Source organism: Pestalotiopsis fici (genome assembly GCF_000516985.1).
Source record: "Pestalotiopsis fici W106-1 unplaced genomic scaffold PFICI_Scf_5, whole genome shotgun sequence".
Classification (NCBI taxonomy): domain Eukaryota; kingdom Fungi; phylum Ascomycota; class Sordariomycetes; order Amphisphaeriales; family Sporocadaceae; genus Pestalotiopsis; species Pestalotiopsis fici.
In genome coordinates this window covers 3337205-3356486 of record NW_006917095.1, presented here as the reverse complement: position 1 = coordinate 3356486, position 19282 = coordinate 3337205, and the positions used below count along the sequence as shown (strand labels likewise).

Below are 19282 nucleotides of genomic sequence, written 5' to 3'. Positions count from 1 at the left end.
CCCAAGAGTTTCATTCATGATTACTGAGTTAAAGAATGACGGCCACATTATGAAACAGTCGACTTGATTGTTCTTTGCGGTTCCCGACTGCGCTATACATGACTGTGCATATCCATGGATCAAAATGAGACAACATGATCAAAGAAAGCTGTCTCTAGCATGGTCAAGGGCCTGCAGTTTTTACAGGTCAAAACACTCACCATCTTGCTGAGCTCATACTGCCCAGGGATAGCCTTTCGGACTATCCGAATGAAGACAAAATAAATATCGCACCATATGCCGTGGAGGAAGATTTCTTGAAGTCAAACAATCAAGCCCAGTCGTCAAAACCGACCATGAACAAAATGGCAAATACACAACCAACCAGCAGTTCCAAGGCCACCAGCGAGCTGAACGACCTCGAGGCCAATAAGAAGGTGGACAAGAACAGCAGCCTCTCCAAACTCCGAGCCATTACCTTTCGTTTCATACCCATTTGCGGCGCCATCCTCGTCGTCTTTTCCCTGGGCGGCGGCATCGGCTACGCCTTCAACGGAAAGCCGCTACCACGAGACGCCGTGGTCGGAATCTCCGTGACATTTTTGATTCTCGGCATCTTGTTTGGCCTTGGTTGTCTCAAGTTGTATCACCGCCGCTCGTCACAACCTCCATTAGCAGCCAGACCCGAGTCGGGCCCGGACGTGGCGCGGCAAGAATCCAGCAGATTAAAGAGCCACATGACACGAGTCTTTACTTCAAAGTCGGACCTGGAGCAAGGCGAGGCTGAAAATGTCGAGGAATTTCTCGAGCGAGGGAGACGGGACAAGAGAAAGCCTCAGCGAGGCACTATCGTCGAGGTTGCCGCAACCGAGGCAGATGAGACGGGGGAAGGATTGAGACCAGACAGATCTCGCATACCCAGACAGCCTACGCAACAAGCAGCGCCTAGGACGGGCGGCGCACCGCAAGTGCCTTCATCCATGGCCCAGCCAATGCTCAAACCCCAGACATTGGTGCCCGAATCCCAGGAACCAAGGTACAGCTGGGAAATCCACGACGGCATACAAGTCCATACGGCCCAAGCGGCCAACCGTAACATCGTTGCCACCCAAGATACCCCAAAACAGGTGATCCACATAGGTCTGGGTAACCACGCCGGACAACACAAGACGGCCTCGTCGGGAAGGGATGAGAGCGCCAAGAACCTCCCCAAGAGAACCCAAGCCACAAGACGGCGCGACACTCCTCACCCACAAACAAATGCCGTCACCTTGCCCCAGAGACTCAACCCCCTCCCGGGCCCAGGAAATGAGGACCCAGATCGGCTGGCCTATGACATTGTCAAAATGTCGGGAATGGCAAGGACGCAGGCTGACCTCCGCGGTGACGGCGAACCAATTCTTCCCCGCTCGTCGAGCAAGAAGAAGACGGAACCTGTACAACATAACCAGATCCCTGGGTCAGAGACTGCTGGCATGACGAGGCCCAATAATCACATGGGGGTCAATCACATCTTGGGTGTAGGTCCTGTCGCTTCACGTCTGAGACCATCTTATTCTCAACCTGCTTTCATTCAGGATCCGTTTGCCAATAATGATGGCGGCGAGCAAGGGACTGAAGCCATTCACAAACTACAGCAGCCCAAACAGGAGTATGGCCGATCTCTCACAACAGTTGATGAGTGGCAGGTGCGCAACAACGTGATGAACTCAGCCCCAGAATGGATTTAGAGTCATGATGACTTGCAAGAAATGGAGAGGTAATGATGAAAACCCAGAAATATCCTTTCATGATGCTAGGTCTTTTTAAACATTCAACGTCGGATTCCGCGTGACATCTAGGTACTCGTGTAATTGATTGAACCTTGCCTTTAACGCCTTTGATGAGACAACTTGGTAAGCATTTAGATCTTGCCCGACACGGCTCCCCGGACTCTATCCCAGAATGAAACGGTGGGCTTAACACCGTCGACAAGCTCTGGTGTGACGACAACAGTATTCCACTTTTCCTCTCCATCAATGTATAGTCTGTAGAAGAGACTGCTTCGCTCCCCATCAGCGCGGTTCTCAATTGTCAAGGCTCCAAATTTAGAGTTGCCAGTGTTGATGTATCTGCGCTGGAATTAGACAATTTTCTCATCAAATAAATTCAAATTTTGACTTACTTCAACTCAACGTCCTCGTCGTCTGTTTGCTTGTAAGTCGGAATAGGAGAGTAGAACTGGTTCAGGGGACTGGCCGAAAACTCATGCACTGTTACACTCTCGGGCCACTTACTCTCCCTGGGCGGAGGGAAGGCCGTTGCGCCAAACTCGTGGCGGTCGCCAGAAAGCACCACAACTCCGTATCCAGCTACACCGGCATCCCACATGGCTTCCAGCACTGTTCGGCGCTCATGGAGGAAACCACCCCATGTGTCCTTGGTGTTGACGCGCCAGTTCTTGGTGAGTGGGACAGAGCTAGCAATAATCTTCCACTTTACACCAACGGGCTCCGGGCGACGGAGCCAGTAGAGGAAATCGTCTAGCTGCTCCTCACCGAGCATAGTCTTGTTGGTACTCTCGAATGGCTCATTGTTCTTGGAGCGGTAGCTGCGAGTGTCAAGCATGAAGAAGCTGGCTGGTCCTTGGGTAAAGGAAAAGTAGGTCGCATCAGATCGACTGAGGGTGCCTCCGGTCGCGGCAGTCTTGGCGCGAGGAGGATTCACCTCGGTCTGATAGTGGTGCCAAGGGTCGACAGCGGTCTTGTAGACTCCTGCTGATTTCGAGTCCCAATCATTGCGGATCTCATGGTCGTCAAGAACGTGAATCCAGCTCAGGTTCTGGCCGATGGGAGCCCAGTCGGGAGAAGCATAAGCCTGTCGGTATTTCTGTCGATAGTCCTCGACAGTACTGCCAAACAGATTCGGAACATCAATGTAGATGAAGTCGCCCATGAAGAGCATAAACTGCGCGCCCAGACTAGGAAGGACCTTGGCCATGTGCCTCATGCCGGGGATCGCCAAGGGATGATCCAAGGGGTTATATGGCAGTCTTGGCAGGATACATGAAGTAGCCAGAAAAGTGAATTTTCCATCGTACAAATCTGGCATCCTTCCAGCTTTGGGAGCACTTGTGAACTCTCCAGAGTGGTTGTTCGATGTGGTCCATTCGTAAGTGTGTTGCTTGCCATGGGTCAGAGGGATGGTCACCACAGCTGTATAGTCGGTCTCGTTGCTCGTCCACTTGACACCACCAGCTGTCTGCCACAGCGGGTTGTCAAAGGGTGGCTGAGCATCCTTGAGGTGTACCTGAACAGTAATGGGCATTTTTGACTGATCGGGCTCTCGGATAAGGAGCTTTGCCTCGGTGTCAGAGACATAGCCGACTCTGGCAAAGGACAGGTCATGACTGGGATACTGCCAGCGCGGTCTGTAGACGACGTCTGTGATCATGGCCACACAAGCCGCGTTGATGAGCAATGTAATCAGCGAGGGCAATTTGCTTGCAGGATTCGGTAGACCACTGAGAAGGGTCCACAGAGGTGTCGGCTGACGGTCGACAAGAGCAACCTTTTCGACAATTTCGACATCTTCTTCTATGACGGGTTCCCCATCCTCATTGACTAGTTTGTCCGTGACGGCAACATCGACCTCGTCGACAAGTGCAACTTCAGGTTCACGTCTCCATTGGGAGATGAAGGTCGGCACGTAGATGGCAAACAATGTGTACACGACGTAAATGGCGGGCTACAACAACAAGTTTAGTTGGTTGCGAATCCAGGCAAAAATGACTGGGAGAAGCTAATGCAAAGAACACATACTGGTAAGGCTGCCTGCACTCTGTACATTAGTGGATATGTCTACAAGACTTGAACACATGTATAAACAAACTCACCCAGCGCAAAAAGAAATATGAAGCAATTCTAATGCCGGCAGACGCGACTGCCACGGTACGCCTTTGGAGATCCATGACGGAATTGGCTGAATCGCCGGAATGCACGGCGCGAACTGGAGTTATTTTGGATTCAAGAGAGCTCCCAGTGTGAACTCCCCAGCACCAAGAGCTACGTGAAGAAGAATGTATATGATGCGCCAAATTCTGGCGGCCACCAATGATGGCAGTTGAGGGCTTCCAAGAAAAAGAGTTGAAAAAGAAAAGGAAGTTTTCTAGAAGAGAAAAAGAGGTTTCCCTCGATAAATCTTGACAGTTTACACCAAAGAAGCTATGGGTCGAGGGAGAGAAACACTCTAGAATCTGGAGCATAAGGAGCGTCACAGATGACGACAGGGTACAGGATGGGGAACTCTCTGGATAGAGCTCCCCTGTAATCAGCAGCTTTGGTGGAGTAGAGAGCACTGATTGGTAGGATAAAACCAAGCTTCAATGCATTGCACTTCATTGGAGACGCTAAAGTGGCGCCCGAGTCGGTCAAGCACTGGGCTTGTTCCCGGGTGTCTTTGGGCGCCCCTTGCGCCCCTGACAGCGAACCCCCGGCCGCTTTTCCCGCGTTGCCTTTCAGGTCGAGTAAGGTTCCATTGCGCATCTGGCCAGCTGGCTCCGAGCTTTTGGAGGATTTACCATTTTCCACGTGCCGAATCGACTCGCGTGGCAGCTTGATTCCCAACCAAGGCCGTTTCTACATTCCCCGGCTTCGCGACAGCGTGCTTTAGACGAGTCGACAGCTTGCATTGCGACAATCAACAAGATGAAGTCCACTCTGATGTCGGTCGGCCTTTTGGCCTGGCTGATTTCCCTGGTCTCTGCGACTGCCTTGACCTACAAGCTCGGTGCCAACGAGCAGGCCTGCTTTTACGCCATCTCCCCCAAAGAGAACACCAAGATGGCCTTTTACTTTGCTGTAAGGATTCAATGAATGACTTGATCTAGAGTTGCACTGACATTCTTTTGCCCGTGCAGGTCCAATCTGGTGGTTCTTTCGATCTCGATTACGAAGTGACCGGCCCCGAAGAGAAGATCATCCTCTCTGGTGAAAAGGAGCGCCAGGGTGACTTTGTCTTCACTGCGCAACGAGCTGGAGACTACAAGTTCTGCTTCAACAATGACATGAGCACATACACTGAGAAGATTGTCGATTTCGAGATTGCTGTAAGAAAGAGCTGGCCCAAACACGATAGTGGCAAGCACGGCTAACAAAAGGAATCGCAGGTCGAGGATGAAGTTCGCGCCCAACTTCCCGCCAAGCAGGGCACAAGCCCCGAGCAGACTTCGGCATTGGAAGAATCCATCTACAAGGTCTCTGGACAGCTTTCGACCATTACCCGAAACCAGAAGTACTTTAGAACAAGAGAGAACCGCAACTTCAGCACTGTCCGCAGCACGGAGAAGAGAATCGCCAACTTCAGCATGATCCAATGCGCCATGGTCATCTGCATGGGTGGTCTGCAGGTCTTTGTTGTTCGATTCTTCTTCCAGGTATGTGTGCTGGCGTTCTTTGTTTGGCTATTTATTAACAGATTTGTAGGGCGCAAGAAAGGGATACGTATGAACGATCAAGATTCGAGAACCAGAAGATATGATCAACAGGTGTTGGAGTATAGAACGACTTGCTCACGGAAAAGGCTTTTTGGTAAAACAGTGTGTATCATACAAGCTGCTTTCGGGAGGACGAGACTCAGGCGTTTGCGGCTGTTCTTAGAAAATTTACATGATGTGCTTATGATAACGAAGCCAGCATTTGCATTGCATCTAGTACACAATTGTGACTATATATCCATGAGCTTTCTGAACTAGCCAATATGCGGATTGTTTACCACGTTTACATATGTACTCATTGAGTCAAGATCATGGACCGCTATTAGTACCGAGCTTCTACGTCATATACATTTCAAAACCACATTCCCATTTCCTACGGTACGTGCTTTCACTGAGCATGTCTCAAGGCTGCAGGGCGGTTGAATTAGTACCATTTGCCCGGAATCTACATTGGTAGGATTGATAGAGAAAGTAGCACTTGTAATGCATCGCAAGTGAGAGATAGGGGGTTCGTGTAGCTAGGATAGGCGACTGGCGATAGAGCGCATAGCCCGTCCAAACTGCAATAAAGTGGAGAATGCAAGCACCCATCATTTTGAGGCGGCTGCCTTTGCACTAGCCACTTTTTACCCTGCTGCACGTTCCATTGTCCAGCCACGCCTCAAAAATAAGTGCAGCTCGAAGTCACGTCGAAAGCTACAGGCAGAGGCAGGCTGCAAACTCTCAAGAGGCTACGACCCGATTGCTGCATCCGATTTTGCTGCATCACAACACAAAACCTTCGACCACCGCCATGGCATCGATAGCGGCCTCGCTGGCGCAAGCTCTTCCGAAGCCAAAATACACTGGCGAAGATGAAGAAATCCCCGCTCACGCACAACAGCGCGGACCTAGAGTCGTCGGCCCCGGCCAGATAGACGAGTCGCAAATCGTGCTGCGAAGGACCGGCCCGCCAGCATATGGTCAGCGGTCAGGATGGCGCCCGCGGGGACAGGAAGATTTTGGCGATGGTGGCGCGTTCCCCGAGATACCCGTCGCTCAGTATCCCCTAGGTATGGGACAGAAGGGCTCGTCGACGAGTAACGCGCTTGCGATTCAGGTCAACGCCGACGGCAAAGTCAAGTATGATGCCATTGCTCAACAGGTACGAAGGACTTCTTCTCACTGTGAACTATCCCATACTAATTGTGTCGCTTTGCAGGGCCACCGTGAAGGCAGAATCGTGCATTCTTCCTTCAAGGACCTGATCCCCCTTCGGCAGCGCGCAGATGCCGGCGAGATTGATCTGGCAAAGCCAAGCGAGGAAGAAATCAAGGCAACGACGGAACGAACTCAGAATGCTCTGGCAGCTCTAATCAGCGGCGCTGTGGCCGCGCAAAAGCCCAAGAATGTCAACATTGGTGGCAAGAGGGACGCGACATTTGTCAAATATACGCCCGCGAACCAGATGGGCGACAACTCCAAGAAACAGGACCGTATAATGAAGATTGTGGAGAGACAGCGGGATCCCATGGAACCACCAAAATTCAAACACAAGAAGATTCCAAGAGGACCACCGAGCCCGCCTCCACCGATTATGCGGTCGCCGCCGCGCAAGTTGACAGCACAAGATCAGGAAGATTGGAAGATCCCACCTCCTATCAGTAACTGGAAGAACCCCAAGGGATTCACGGTTCCGCTGGACAAGCGTTTGGCCGCAGATGGCCGTGGTCTACAGGATGTCTCGATCAACGACAAATTTGCACAATTCTCAGAGGCGCTCTTCATGGCAGACCGACATGCTCGCGAAGAGGTTAGACAGAGAGCCGTAATGCAACAACGCCTTGCCGAAAAGGAAAAGGCACAAAAGGAGGACAATCTACGCATGCTTGCGCAAAAGGCAAGAGACGACCGTGCTGGCGCCGGCAGGAGGCGAGATTCTAGTGGCTCTCGAGACTCGCGGTCCCGATCGCGCAGCTACAGCTATTCAGACTCGGGCTCTGATAGCGAAGACTCAGAGATCCGAGCCAGAGAAAAGGCGCGACGGGAGAGACAAAAGGAGGAGGAACGGAAGCTCCGCCAGTCTCGCATGGGTGCCGAGAGGAGAGTGCAAGTCATGGCTCGTGAGCAAAATCGTGATATTTCAGAAAAGATTGCTCTCGGTCTTGCAAAGCCGACACAACAGGCCGAGACCATGTACGACTCCCGCCTGTTCAACCAAACAAGTGGATTTGACAGCGGTATCAATGAGGATAACCCATATGACAAGCCACTGTTTGCCGCACAGGACGCCATTAGCAGCATTTACAGACCCCGTCAAAATGCAGAGGACTACGAGGATGAGGCGGCCGGTGACCGGGAAATGGCAAAGATTCAAAAGTCTAGCCGGTTTGGAGAAGTTTTGGGCAAGGGCACATTCAAGGGCTCGGGCGATGCCGAGGCTCGTGAGGGACCGGTACAATTTGAAAAGGACGGTGGCGATCCCTTCAGCGTGGACAAGTTTCTAGAGCAGGTGGACCAGAGCTCGACTTCCAAGAGAGGATACGGACTGCAGGAGGACGAGTCGAGGCAATCGAAGCGCGCCAAAATGGACGATGACGACGAATAAACGGCTGCTTATACAGCAGACGTCCGTGTTATATGATATATTATTTTGGGCTGATGAGACTTGTTTTTGGAAAACGGGTGCATGGCCAAAACTAGATTGACAGCTACACAAGCATCCCTTTAGCTCAGCTCGGCGCAAAGATAGTAATGGCACGCAAGGCTCATTGGAAGTTGGTAAAAATGCAAATATCCAGGATTCTTGCGCAAAACCGTTTGGACATGCTTGAAAAAAAGAAACATCAATATTCCAACCCGTCTGTTTCTTTTACTGGGTACACTTGACAGGTAAGAAGCAACTTATGGTGCATATCGGACAGGATATGCCGAACCCTTTTTTGCATGAGCACGTGGTTATCTGCAACCCGAACGTTCCATGTTGGTCTGATTGTCGATGAAACGTGGTGACTTGAGACGGGAACAAGCGCACCAGGGTCTCTCACCAGGGTCTCTCACCATGTCGCGATTCAATCAATGGGGAGAGAGAAAATGGCATCGGATGAGCCAGCTTCCCGGTTCCCAATCGTGTTTGATTATCTTGGGGCACACGCATTCGTTTCCACAGACTTTCATTTCAAGAATGTCGGCTCGTCTCCTCATTACCAGCCCTCAACTCAGCCTCAGCCCCCCTCAACAACTTTTTTTTGGTTGTAAACATCCGATGAAATGAAGTTGAAGAGACGTTAAAAGTTTTTGGTCGTGTGCATACGAATACCATTACGGCAGCATGACGACGACCGTCTACCCAGTAGGTGGGGATCTTTCGAGTAGCGGCGGGAAAGAAGGGTTTAAATCATGTTAGTGCCCGGGCTTTTACACTATCTTGGATCTGAAATGGGCTGATGGGCTGGGCTGTCAAGAGAGTAAAAGGGCTGTGTCCCATGTTTTTGGTTTGAGAATTGCGCGCACACAAGTGAGCTACCGCTGATGATGAATGTATGTCTTGTCTGGAAAGGCTAAAGATGCGGCTCGTCATGTAGATAAAAAGCAACTAGGTGTTGAGCAAGGATGTCGGTGGTCAAGTTTGCAACTTTATGCATACGTATCGTCGATCATGGGTTTGTTGCTGGTTCACGTTCTAGAGCGTCCCCTCAGCGGAAAGAGAGAGACGGAGAGAAAAAGAGCTTACCTAGGCGCTTGCGAAAGAAAAAAAAAATTGGATGCTCCATACCCAGGTATTCGATTGGAGCCAGAGAGACTGGACTTTTCTCATCTCCAAAGGCCTCGTCACCTCGGTGTTTGTATGAAGTTTTTTGGGATCCGCTGGATACTTTTCTAGTACGAAGCCACTTTTTGTGCTCGGCAACTCGCAAGGTCCGCTTGAATCTACGAAGTAAACAGAGAGCACAGGATAGATCAGGGTCTAACAGTTGTATTCTGTAGTTTTGTATCAATCTTTTGCTCAAGGTTTAGTGGATTTAAAGCAAAGCGATTAAGCTTGTCTTGCATTATTGATACAGCAAGAGACGACCAAGAAAGAGAAGTCTGGATGGAGCACGTAACATAGCTTAGAGAAGGAATCCACAAGAAATACGCAACGTGCTGTGTGAGTGTGAGTGGAGTATGGGTTTTATGGGCGATCCGGGGACTTGTTTAGTGTAGTGTGACTTGGTATCATATTCCCAGACAGAGAAGAGTTTGGAGTTTGTAGTAGTGAGTGAAGATCAGTTCAGAGTATAAGCGCTCGGGGGAGGGTATCATCAATGCCGTTTTCCAAGTACAAGGACGAGTTTCAAGACCAGGAACCATCTTTTTTGATCTGATATATTCTGGTCTATATCCGCGTTGATCTTATCCGTCTCATGTATATTGACTGGTCATCATTTTCTTCTCTATTTTTACTCTTTACCTACAATTGGAAATCAGACAACAAAGAGCTCACATTAACAACCTAGCAACTACGTACTCCTCTACTCCCTGTCATTCTCTGCAACTCATAACGCGTCAGCCTTTGGCTCCATTTTTTGTCCAAGACAAGCGCCATCCACCAACTAAGAAGCCTACACTAGATTTCCCAGGGCATTGGGAAAGAAGAAGGCAGTGCAAGCTTTTGAGAAACTGGCTAATAGGAGCAAGGACGAGTGTAAAGCTGTTTAATTAAGCTTCGGAAAAGAGTGGGAAAGAAAGAGGAGAACAAAGGGAAACAAAGTAATACCTAACCTTGCAGCTTGTTTGGTGGTGTGGTCTTGCTCCATCATCCCATCCCCATTCAATGATCTAGGTACATGGACCTTCAGGAAAAGCGCAACAATTAAAAGTCGGGCATCCCTCCATTGGGATCTGCTCTCTTCTTGATCGTGATGCCCTTGACCGATGAAGAATCTCAGAACAATAATCACATCAGAAGGACCAAGACCTCGTACCAGGCAGCAGCATTTGGTACTTCAGCATTGAACCTGCAGCGTGAGCATCTCGGTTATACCCCGTTCGAATATTGGAAAGGTCCCAAACCGGTAATACCAGGGTCGTCACAGCGGACGACAGGCCCGATTGCCAGCCATAGAACCACCACAATTGCGGTTAGGGAGCTCAATACTAGCAGCGGCCCAGGGGCACAGGCTGCACAGCAACAACAGCAGCACTTGTCAGGTACTACGGCTGCAGCTACTACAGTGGCATTAGTGGCGCATCTAGAAGGCAACGAAGAAAAGACGACAGGGTGGTGGGACTCTGAGAAAACCCAGAACAACGAGAAGCTTGACTGGGCTAGAGCAGGATCGACGATAACACTGGGTCCAGGTGCTCCAGCGACAACAGCGAAAAATATGGGCTGGACTGACGCATATAACAATGGGGGTAACAACCACTTCCGGTCGGCTGGCCCGACCAGCTTTCATGTCCACGATCGCCAAGGTTCTGTTGAATTACTTACACAACGACCTCCCTCATACGCCAGTGCAAAGCTGCCACCGAGACCAACTGCAGACATGAAGCGAGACGCTGCCTCGAGATGGGACCCTCGTGGTTGGCGCAAGAGGACATGGGCCGGCGTTGCACTAGTCTTGATCGTCGCCATTATTGTCGGAGTCGTTACCGGAGTATTGGTCGCCAAGGCCAATCGGTATCCCGACTATAGCAAGCTGACTTACGCATTGGAGGATTCCTGTAAGTTGAATCATTTTACATTGTTGCGCCTGTAACAAAACATGACCAAAATTACTAACATTCCGACTCACCATACAGATTCTGGAACTGATTTCTTTGACAACTTTGATTACTTTGAAGGATATGACCCAACGTCGGGTTTCGTGCATTATGTCCCTCAAGCGCGGGCCGAGTCACTTGTAAGTGCCTGTCAGATGGTTCAAAATTAGCAATGATACTAACATGATTGTCCATTACAGAACCTCACATATGCCTCCTCAAGCACGGCCGTTCTGAGGGTCGACACTTCAGTCGGCAACACATCAAGTCCCGACGCCTCAACGGGCCGCTTCTCGGTGCGCGTCACGTCCAAGACGCAGTACGACAGCGGCCTCTTCATCTTTGACGTGAAGCACACGCCCTACGGATGCGGCACCTGGCCGGCGCTCTGGCTCAGCGACCCCAGCAACTGGCCGACCAATGGCGAAATCGACGTCATGGAGGCCGTCAACAAGGCCACCGACGGCAACCAAATGACGCTGCACACCGACGACGGCTGCGACATGAAGGTCAAGCGCAAGATGACGGGCACGGTCCAGTACAAGACGTGCAGCAACAACACCAACGATAATGCCGGCTGCGGCGTCCTGGGCGACGCCGACTCGAGCTACGGCTCCGGCTTCAACTCGGGCGGCGGCGGCGTCATGGCCGTCGAGTGGCGCGATGCCGGTATTCGCATGTGGCAGTTTGCCCGTGACAGCATCCCCGACGACATCACGGCCGGCGACAGCCCCGACCCGAGCTCGTGGGGTACCGCCTCTGCCGATTTCCCCAATACTGATTGCTCCATCTCGAGCCATTTCAAAAACCAGAGCATCATTGCTAATATCGATCTGTGCGGTGATTGGGCAGGCAACGTCTATGCCGACAGTGGCTGTCCCAGCAGTTGCGAAGACTATGTCGCCAACTATCCATCGGCCTTTAAGAATGCCTACTGGGAATTCGGGAGTTTCTCAGTCTACAAGGCGTCGTGAGCAAATCTTGCATATGTTGTTTGATGGAAGTTATAAAAAGCAAGAATGGTCACACCAAGGATGACCAGCGAGTCGGAATTATAATCTTGTTCCACAAGACCCCCTGGTGTGACCACCAACCATGTTGTATCCTTTAGCGAGGCGTTTTATTCATTTTTTCGGTCATGATGGAGAAGAGAGAAGCCATATACCACTTATAGATTCTTAGTCTAATGACGAATGAAATTAGCCATTACATGGAAACGATCGATTAGATTGGCAACTTCCGGGCCTTGTGTTCATAACATTATACTAAGTTGATCGGGTTCCCGTGTCGTCAGGCGTAACCTCTGGACAATGGCAGTGTCAACGAAACATGAAGCAGAAAGTATTAACATGCCATCTTGCTGGAATGAGTATATTCTCTCATGATCAAGATAGTCATACCCTGGCTACCACAAAAAGTAGACCTAAATCTAGTGGAGATGTCGCTAAACTCCTTCTATATCTTTGTGTTTCCCCAAAAACGCCACGATGCTATGCATAAGTCCCTTCATTTTATACAGTCCAGCCGCGCTGTTAAAATCCGTCCATTATCAAACAGAAAACCTGCAAGCTGGCCAGATCATCCAAAAGGGGTATTCTCTTTCATCGTACAAGCTCATCGTACACCGGCTCTAGTCGTAAATGTTGTGTCGAGCCACGTCTTTGCGATAATTTCGAAACGTCGTAAAGGGTATGAACCCAACTGAAACTATTCGTTGTTCTTTTTCTTTCTTCGTTCCTTTTGCCGAGTACCCCTCGTTTACTCCTCGCCCGGACTCCTCATGTAGGCATCAATAGCCGCCGAAAAAGCCGCGAAAGCGGCGCATCCGCCGCCAACAGCCATGGGACCGCCGCCCCGGGCAAGGATGCCGCCCGTAAGGCAGCCCGCGGCGACGCCGTTGGCGAGATCGTTCTTGGCCCGGAAGCCCTCGATGCCGCACTCGATACCGGCAAACATGGCGCCGACCTTGCCAAAGTTCTTGGCCATGCTGTAGGATCGCGTGCCCATGTCCTTGAAGCCGGTGGCGAGCTGTTGGCGAAGAGGCAGGGAGGCGAGTTCTTTTGGTGCGGCGCCCGGCGCGCCCGGGACATGGTATGGCGTGTCGTAGGACATCTGCAATGGGAAGTATATACCGTCAGTATCACGTTCCGGCTAGTCTTGCAAAGTGGGCATCGTAGTATAGGAGGCAGGAGAAAATGTATTGTCGCAAGGACGGCAATGGTGACTTACAGAAGCCATAAACATTCCAAACAGACCACCCATACCGAAACCCATCACTCCGGACATGGCAGTCTTGCCAAAGCACGACTCCATCATGGCGTTAATCTACAGTGAGTTTGCAAGTCAGCTACGATGGCGTTCCTAGCATAGGGAAAGTCAGGAAGTTGAGAATGTTGCCGTACTCGCTTAATGTTTGGGTCATTGGGATCATAACCCCCGCCGCCCGCAGCACCAACGTTGCCTGGTAGTGAATTCATTGTCGCGATGGTCTAAAAGAGGTGACTGAGCGAGTGGGTGACACTGGGGATGTCGCTTGCGCCGTACGGTCGTCTGCGATCGATTGAATGGGGACCCTAGGACGGTAAGCTCCCTTATCGGACTGGGTCGCGAAGGCGATAAAGGAATTTATCTTGCCACTTGTCACCGCCTTGACTATGTAGCTGCTAGTCAAGCTAGTCTCGCAGTCGATTCCACTTTTATAAACCTGGCTTGTTGCCTTGGCTGTGAAGTAGGTACCTACTTTATTGACCAGTGTATTCCATGTGCCTAGTTCAAGTAGAAAGTAAACCAGTCATGATACATAATGCTCAACTGAATCTTTCTTGGTACAAGATGTGTATATTAATAGGGTAAATGACATATCCTCTACTGTGTCACGGATCAATGTGCTTTCGAAACTTCCACCAAAACTGTTTGATCAAGTATCTAGCTATCTTAATCGGTGGCTTTCGTTCCACAGTCGTCTACCTATACTAAAAGCTCTCATGGTAGGTTTCAGCGCACGACATTCGCCTGGACGATTCTCAAATGCGGCAGGAGCCGAGAATGAGGTGTAAAATATATACAATGTACTAATGAGCGTCAGTAGCCACATGTTCTATGGGACTAAATGTCTTGTTCCCAATGAATATTATTGTCATGTTGGTGCTTTGAGTACAATCATCCCGGTCTACTGCCGACGCCCCTGTTGTACAAGTTCGCTCGCGCTCTTTAGACCACAGCCTCTTGCCACATCCAGGAGCAAAGATCAAACTCTATGCCGTCATGAGATCGCTCCCGTGTCTCAACCCATTTCATCTAAGACTTATTGTCTCGAAAAGCTCTCGGGTACTACGGGAGCCCAATATCGAGAATAGCCAGATGCATGAGTAGGCCTAATGGGCTAGGAATACTTCAGTCGTGTGTAGAAGCGGATTTTGTAAAAAAAATCACAATGCGAGATACTTGTGGGTTCTGATAATCCTAAACACCAGCCACGGATCGCTGCCGTGAAAGCGAGGTCAGTGCAATGCGGTCCCAACCCGCACTTTGTCCGTCTATTTGAGGAACATTTCTGAGCCGTTCCGTATACTCCTTGTTCTGTCAACGTGATCCAGGCCAAGTGAGATATCTTCTTCAAGGCCACCTTCTTGATGGAGGATATCGTCTATGATTCATTAGCAGCGTGGTCAACGAAGCGAGCAGGCGCATAGCCAACTTCTGGCAGACTTACCATCAACGAGATATGTGAGTTTACCATATCGGCGAATCAAAGCAAACTTGATCTTTTCGAATGCTTTGCCTTTGATACCTGTGCGCTTTTCGAGACGTTTCTTTGTCTCCGAGAATTCCTCTCCCTGCTTCGTGATTAGTACTGCAATCATTGGCACAGGACAAGATGTACCCGGTTCCACTTACATCTTTCAGTAGAAACTTGAAGGGAATTCCGTGGACTCGACTGCTGTCCTGCTGGAAGTGCAAGACCTTGATAAAATCTCTTTCATCCGCATCAAGCTCCTCCTCAGGGATTCGTTCTGCCACCACATCCGTGTATTCATTGATACTAAGGACCGGATAGCTTGGTGGGAGCTCCCGGAAGACTTTGTTGTGATGTATCTCGTATACTCGGATGCGACCGCCTGTCTGCTCGTCGTCTATCCCGGCCTTTTTGACCAAAGCCTGCACCAAATCCTCAATGTGGCCAGCCTTGTTGACAAGCACGTCATAGGTATCCTATTCATAGTTAGCATGGTTACACCTATTTGACAAAATTTGCGTGGCTTACCGCTTTGGAAATGCCCTCGGACAACCAAATGACCTTGACACTCTTCTTTGTGTCAAGCTCTGCGAGACTCATGTCCAACACTTCGAAGAAGAGCGAATCGCTCTTGGCTTGTGCATTGGCGGGGTGGTTCCTATCCGAGCTGAGGATTTGACCCAGATTTTGTTGAGCTGTGCGCCTGAGAGGAGCCTTTGGATTGCCAGTGCTTGCATTGACGGTGAAGAACCGAATGTGTGTGGGATCGACATCGAGGCTGTCCCCAACACGCTCGGCAATCTGATCATAGGTGAGTCTTTCAGGCATGGTGAGGCTGAAGCTTTCGTATCCTTTCTCGCAGCGGGGGTGAGGCCAGAATCGGACGTCCCTCTTGTGAACAAGGAAATCATAGTATTCGCGAGCATCCTCAAAATGATCCCATTTCCGCGGAGCGCCATTTGTGGGTTTCTCGCTCAAGCGAGGAATCTTAGCCAAGCTCGCTAAGCCATCGCCAGCCTTGCGCTCGGGCACGCGCTGGAAGCAAATGATGTCTCCATCTTGAAGTTCAGCCGCCTTCAAAGTTTGCCTAGACTTTAATGACTCGATCATCTGTGGTTTGATCTCCTCCCACATGGCCACTTGCTCTCCAGCAGGCAGCTTCTCGCCCCAACCCATCTTTTTGGAGATAATGGGAACGAGATCCTCAATCTTCTTCTCCTTGCTGACATAGACATGACCGACGCCCTCCAGAGCCTGCTTGTCCTGATCAAAGAATTTGAGAAAGAGCAGAATGAGATCGGTTTTAACGACAACACCATTAGCGCCACCTTGGTAGGTTGGCCAGACAGCCTCGCCTTGCTCGTTGGTCTCCTCAGCGACTTCGACCCAGACTCGCAGCGATGCATCGCGGCTAGTACTGACTGATCTGGCATACGTTTCTTCAATGGTGGGTTTCAAGTCCATGATTGGTTGATCAGGTCGTGTGGTCTTGTTCTGGCGATTAACCATTATCCAAAGTCGAAGCTTGCGTGGGTCCTCCTTCATGTCCTCGGCAATAGTCGCCACGAGGGACTCCATCGAATCCTTTCTCTTGACCTTGAAGAGCCTCGGTGCGGCAGGATCTTCCTTCGGGTCCGTGTCAAAGTTTGTAAGGTCGGTGGATCCATGATGCTTGAACGTTTCGCCGGTGACGGCCTTAACTGTCAGGTACAGGTGTTGCTCCTCACGTTCCTTGCGTTTCGCTTCTCTCTCAGCAGCCTCCTCCTCTAGTCTTAGCCGGAGATGAGCCGGTGTGTCTTCCCGAGTGACTGGCATCAAAACCTGGTCGAGGCGAGGCTCACGAATGTACACCAACATGTATGCATTGGCCGAACGCATAATCGGCTTTTTGGAAATCGAGGTGCGGTAAGGGCCCTGCGATGTACGCAACTCGCCACCGTAGTTTTCTTCAAGGGTTTCCCGGATGGTAGCTTTGGTCACCTTGTCATCGTCGAACTTGTAGAACCATCCGTCCTTGTTCGGCTTCAAGAAAGCATAGTAGTGGCCAGCATTGAGATCTCCACTATGTACCAGGACACCATGAAGCTTGTACACCCAGGGCTCCGACATGTCGGCACTCTTTTCGAGGAACGGCGCGGCATCGAAAACTTCTGGAAACTCAAATCGATCATTGACCTTCATCATGGCGTCCCGCTGGATATCGTACTCAAATCTCTTCAGGTGCAAGTGGAGAACCTCTGGGAAGCTCTGGAAGATGACACCCTTGTTTGCATCTTGGTACTTGAATTCGTCACCAGCCCAGTACTTATTGTCGCCGTCCAGAGTCTCTTGTTGGATGTAGTCCTTGAAGCTGTCTTCTAGTGTTGGGAAGCCGCGGACGTTCAACTGAATATCCCAGAAGTCTTCTATACGACTCGATTCGTAGTCCACATTGATGCAAGAGACATACGTCTTGACCTTGCCACTGAGCATCCGAGGCAGAGCGTCTTCAGCAGCGGTGCCCTTCATCCGCTCCTCCATGCGCTCGATCAGTTTGCGTGAAAGCTCTTGAACGTCCTGTTGCTCGAAAATATGGCGAGTATCCCAACCGAAAGATTTGGTAAGCTCATTTGTTCCAACAGCATTGTTCGAAGTCTGGAGTTGGTAGAATAGTCTCTGCAAGGCATATACGCTGTTGGTAGGACTGTCGTCGTTGTCGGTAGGTATCTGATATACGGCCTTTCGGAAGGCGTTGGTAAAGTACAGAGACTGGAGAAGAGAATTCAAATAGCACGTGGCGCCCTGGTTCTTGAGACCGACGTAGCCAGTCTCTTTCTTCGAGTCGTAATTATTGAAGTTGTGCCAAAGCACACCGGTCTCGTCCTCGACAATTCGAACATAAGCTGTCAACAGAACAGAGTCGTTCTCAGCCAGAGGACGACCAGAGCCCTCAAAGTCGGAATTGAACATGCGCCGGAACTCGAGGAATCTTGTGAAACCCCAATCGCTCTCCTCCTTGGTGAAGCGGTGGTGTGCCTGGTGGTGCACAAAGAGAGATGGGTCGTTGATGTTGGACATGACCAGGCCGAAATGCACACAGCAACTCCAGTCCTCTGGTATTGTGCTTGGATCCTCGAAACCATGCTCGAGATAGAGTGAACATTGGTCTACATTGTTGCCGTAGGGGAAAAGGAGAATACGCCTTCGAAGTCCAAGTCAGCCAGGCCACTCAAATTTGTATCGTTCTGTGTTCACGCACCAGGGAAAACCACCAGCCATGAATATGGGACCATGTTCCTTTTTACTCTGAAAGGCTCTCCAGTTCTCGATCTTCCATGTAGAGACGGCATCTTCCAGGATCTTGGGTTCTTCGAGCAAGGGAGGAAGGACCAGATCTCTCATAGCCTCGACTGAAATGGTTGATGGTCAGTTTTGTGTATAGATTGACAGGAGTAGGGCTTGGGACATGGGTAATCTTGCAACATACAATCAGTTGCTAGGATGGCGTTCTCCTTGGCATCGGGGCCATTTTCTAAGCTTTCTGGGTTTATGTCGACAACCTGTTCCTTCTCGTTCTCGGCAGAAGCGAGCTCGTCCGGGGTATCAATAACCATCTCGTTTGGAGAATGGAATTCTGAATCGTAGCTCTGCGAATTGTTTTGACGGTTAACTTTCGAATCTGGGCTTGTTTTCCCGAGACGGGGTGGAAGGGGGGTATTTTCTTTATCGTCATCCATGGTCAAAGGAAGTTGGGTGCAGTACGGATTGCTTGGTTGTTCAATAGCGCACAATCAAACCCAGCATGCGCAATGGTTTGTACAGGTCTGTTGCTGCAAGTGTATATGCACGAATCCGGAACAAAAAGTATGTGTTTGTGTGTGTACTTGCGCTTGCGTAATCAGGAAGAACAAGAATTACAGGAAAAGATGCAAGGAATTGGGGTGGTGGTTGATGTAGTTGGTGAGCTGGACAAGGCCGCGGTGCTCACATGCGAAGGAAGTAGGAAGTATGGGGCAGTCTCACCATTGTGACTGGTTTCCTCAAAGTGTCATGACAAAGTGCGTATGGCGAAGGCTGGAAGGTTCAATGTCTGTACGACCCGTGGGATCGCGTGCGACTGTCCGCTGCGCTGGGCTGCTCAGTCGGGTCGTGGTTGACGACGATTTTGTTGGTCGGCGGGGTCGGATGACGCTTTTTTTGTAACTGACAGAAAGGCAAGAGCTTCCTTTCTGCTACTGCCTACCGTAAACTGCGGCGGCGGCGGCGGTTTTCCCCAGAGTGTTAGTAGGTACAGTACCTAGATGTGGGAAATCTCAAAGCACTGGTGGGTAAATAGGTAGGTGCTGGCGACGAGAGTAAAGATGGACCTCGAAGCAAAATAAGAATGC

The 19282-nt window shown here is 50.4% G+C and overlaps 7 protein-coding genes across 7 annotated transcripts; 4 read left to right on the top strand and 3 right to left on the bottom strand.

Moving 5' to 3' along the window:
* Nucleotides 1-344: 344 nt before the first annotated feature.
* Nucleotides 345-1709, top strand: PFICI_08320 (uncharacterized protein; the record flags this gene model as incomplete). Its single annotated transcript, XM_007836901.1, has 1 exon — nucleotides 345-1709. One exon carries the CDS (start codon nucleotides 345-347, stop codon nucleotides 1707-1709), a length of 1365 nt encoding a protein of 454 aa, XP_007835092.1.
* A 173-nt stretch (nucleotides 1710-1882) lies between these two features.
* Nucleotides 1883-3928, bottom strand: PFICI_08319 (uncharacterized protein; the record flags this gene model as incomplete). The annotated part of the gene is made up of 4 exons (XM_007836900.1): nucleotides 1883-2090; nucleotides 2144-3705; nucleotides 3780-3791; nucleotides 3854-3928. 4 exons carry the CDS (start codon nucleotides 3926-3928, stop codon nucleotides 1883-1885), a joined length of 1857 nt encoding a protein of 618 aa, XP_007835091.1.
* Nucleotides 3929-4664: 736 nt separating this feature from the next.
* Nucleotides 4665-5465, top strand: PFICI_08318 (uncharacterized protein; the record flags this gene model as incomplete). The annotated part of the gene is made up of 4 exons (XM_007836899.1): nucleotides 4665-4817; nucleotides 4877-5065; nucleotides 5126-5392; nucleotides 5442-5465. 4 exons carry the CDS (start codon nucleotides 4665-4667, stop codon nucleotides 5463-5465), a joined length of 633 nt encoding a protein of 210 aa, XP_007835090.1.
* A 780-nt stretch (nucleotides 5466-6245) lies between these two features.
* PFICI_08317 (Pre-mRNA-processing protein 45) lies at nucleotides 6246-8039 on the top strand (the record flags this gene model as incomplete). The annotated part of the gene is made up of 2 exons (XM_007836898.1): nucleotides 6246-6596; nucleotides 6654-8039. 2 exons carry the CDS (start codon nucleotides 6246-6248, stop codon nucleotides 8037-8039), a joined length of 1737 nt encoding a protein of 578 aa, XP_007835089.1.
* Nucleotides 8040-10335: 2296 nt separating this feature from the next.
* Nucleotides 10336-12153, top strand: PFICI_08316 (uncharacterized protein; the record flags this gene model as incomplete). Its single annotated transcript, XM_007836897.1, has 3 exons — nucleotides 10336-11140; nucleotides 11219-11319; nucleotides 11380-12153. The coding sequence occupies 3 exons, from the start codon at nucleotides 10336-10338 to the stop codon at nucleotides 12151-12153; spliced, it is 1680 nt and encodes a 559-aa protein (XP_007835088.1).
* A 784-nt stretch (nucleotides 12154-12937) lies between these two features.
* PFICI_08315 (Mitochondrial import inner membrane translocase subunit tim-22) lies at nucleotides 12938-13656 on the bottom strand (the record flags this gene model as incomplete). Its single annotated transcript, XM_007836896.1, has 3 exons — nucleotides 12938-13291; nucleotides 13409-13504; nucleotides 13582-13656. The coding sequence occupies 3 exons, from the start codon at nucleotides 13654-13656 to the stop codon at nucleotides 12938-12940; spliced, it is 525 nt and encodes a 174-aa protein (XP_007835087.1).
* A 1059-nt stretch (nucleotides 13657-14715) lies between these two features.
* Nucleotides 14716-18631, bottom strand: PFICI_08314 (uncharacterized protein; the record flags this gene model as incomplete). Its single annotated transcript, XM_007836895.1, has 6 exons — nucleotides 14716-14825; nucleotides 14892-15015; nucleotides 15077-15391; nucleotides 15444-18096; nucleotides 18154-18304; nucleotides 18382-18631. The coding sequence occupies 6 exons, from the start codon at nucleotides 18629-18631 to the stop codon at nucleotides 14716-14718; spliced, it is 3603 nt and encodes a 1200-aa protein (XP_007835086.1).
* Nucleotides 18632-19282: the final 651 nt, after the last annotated feature.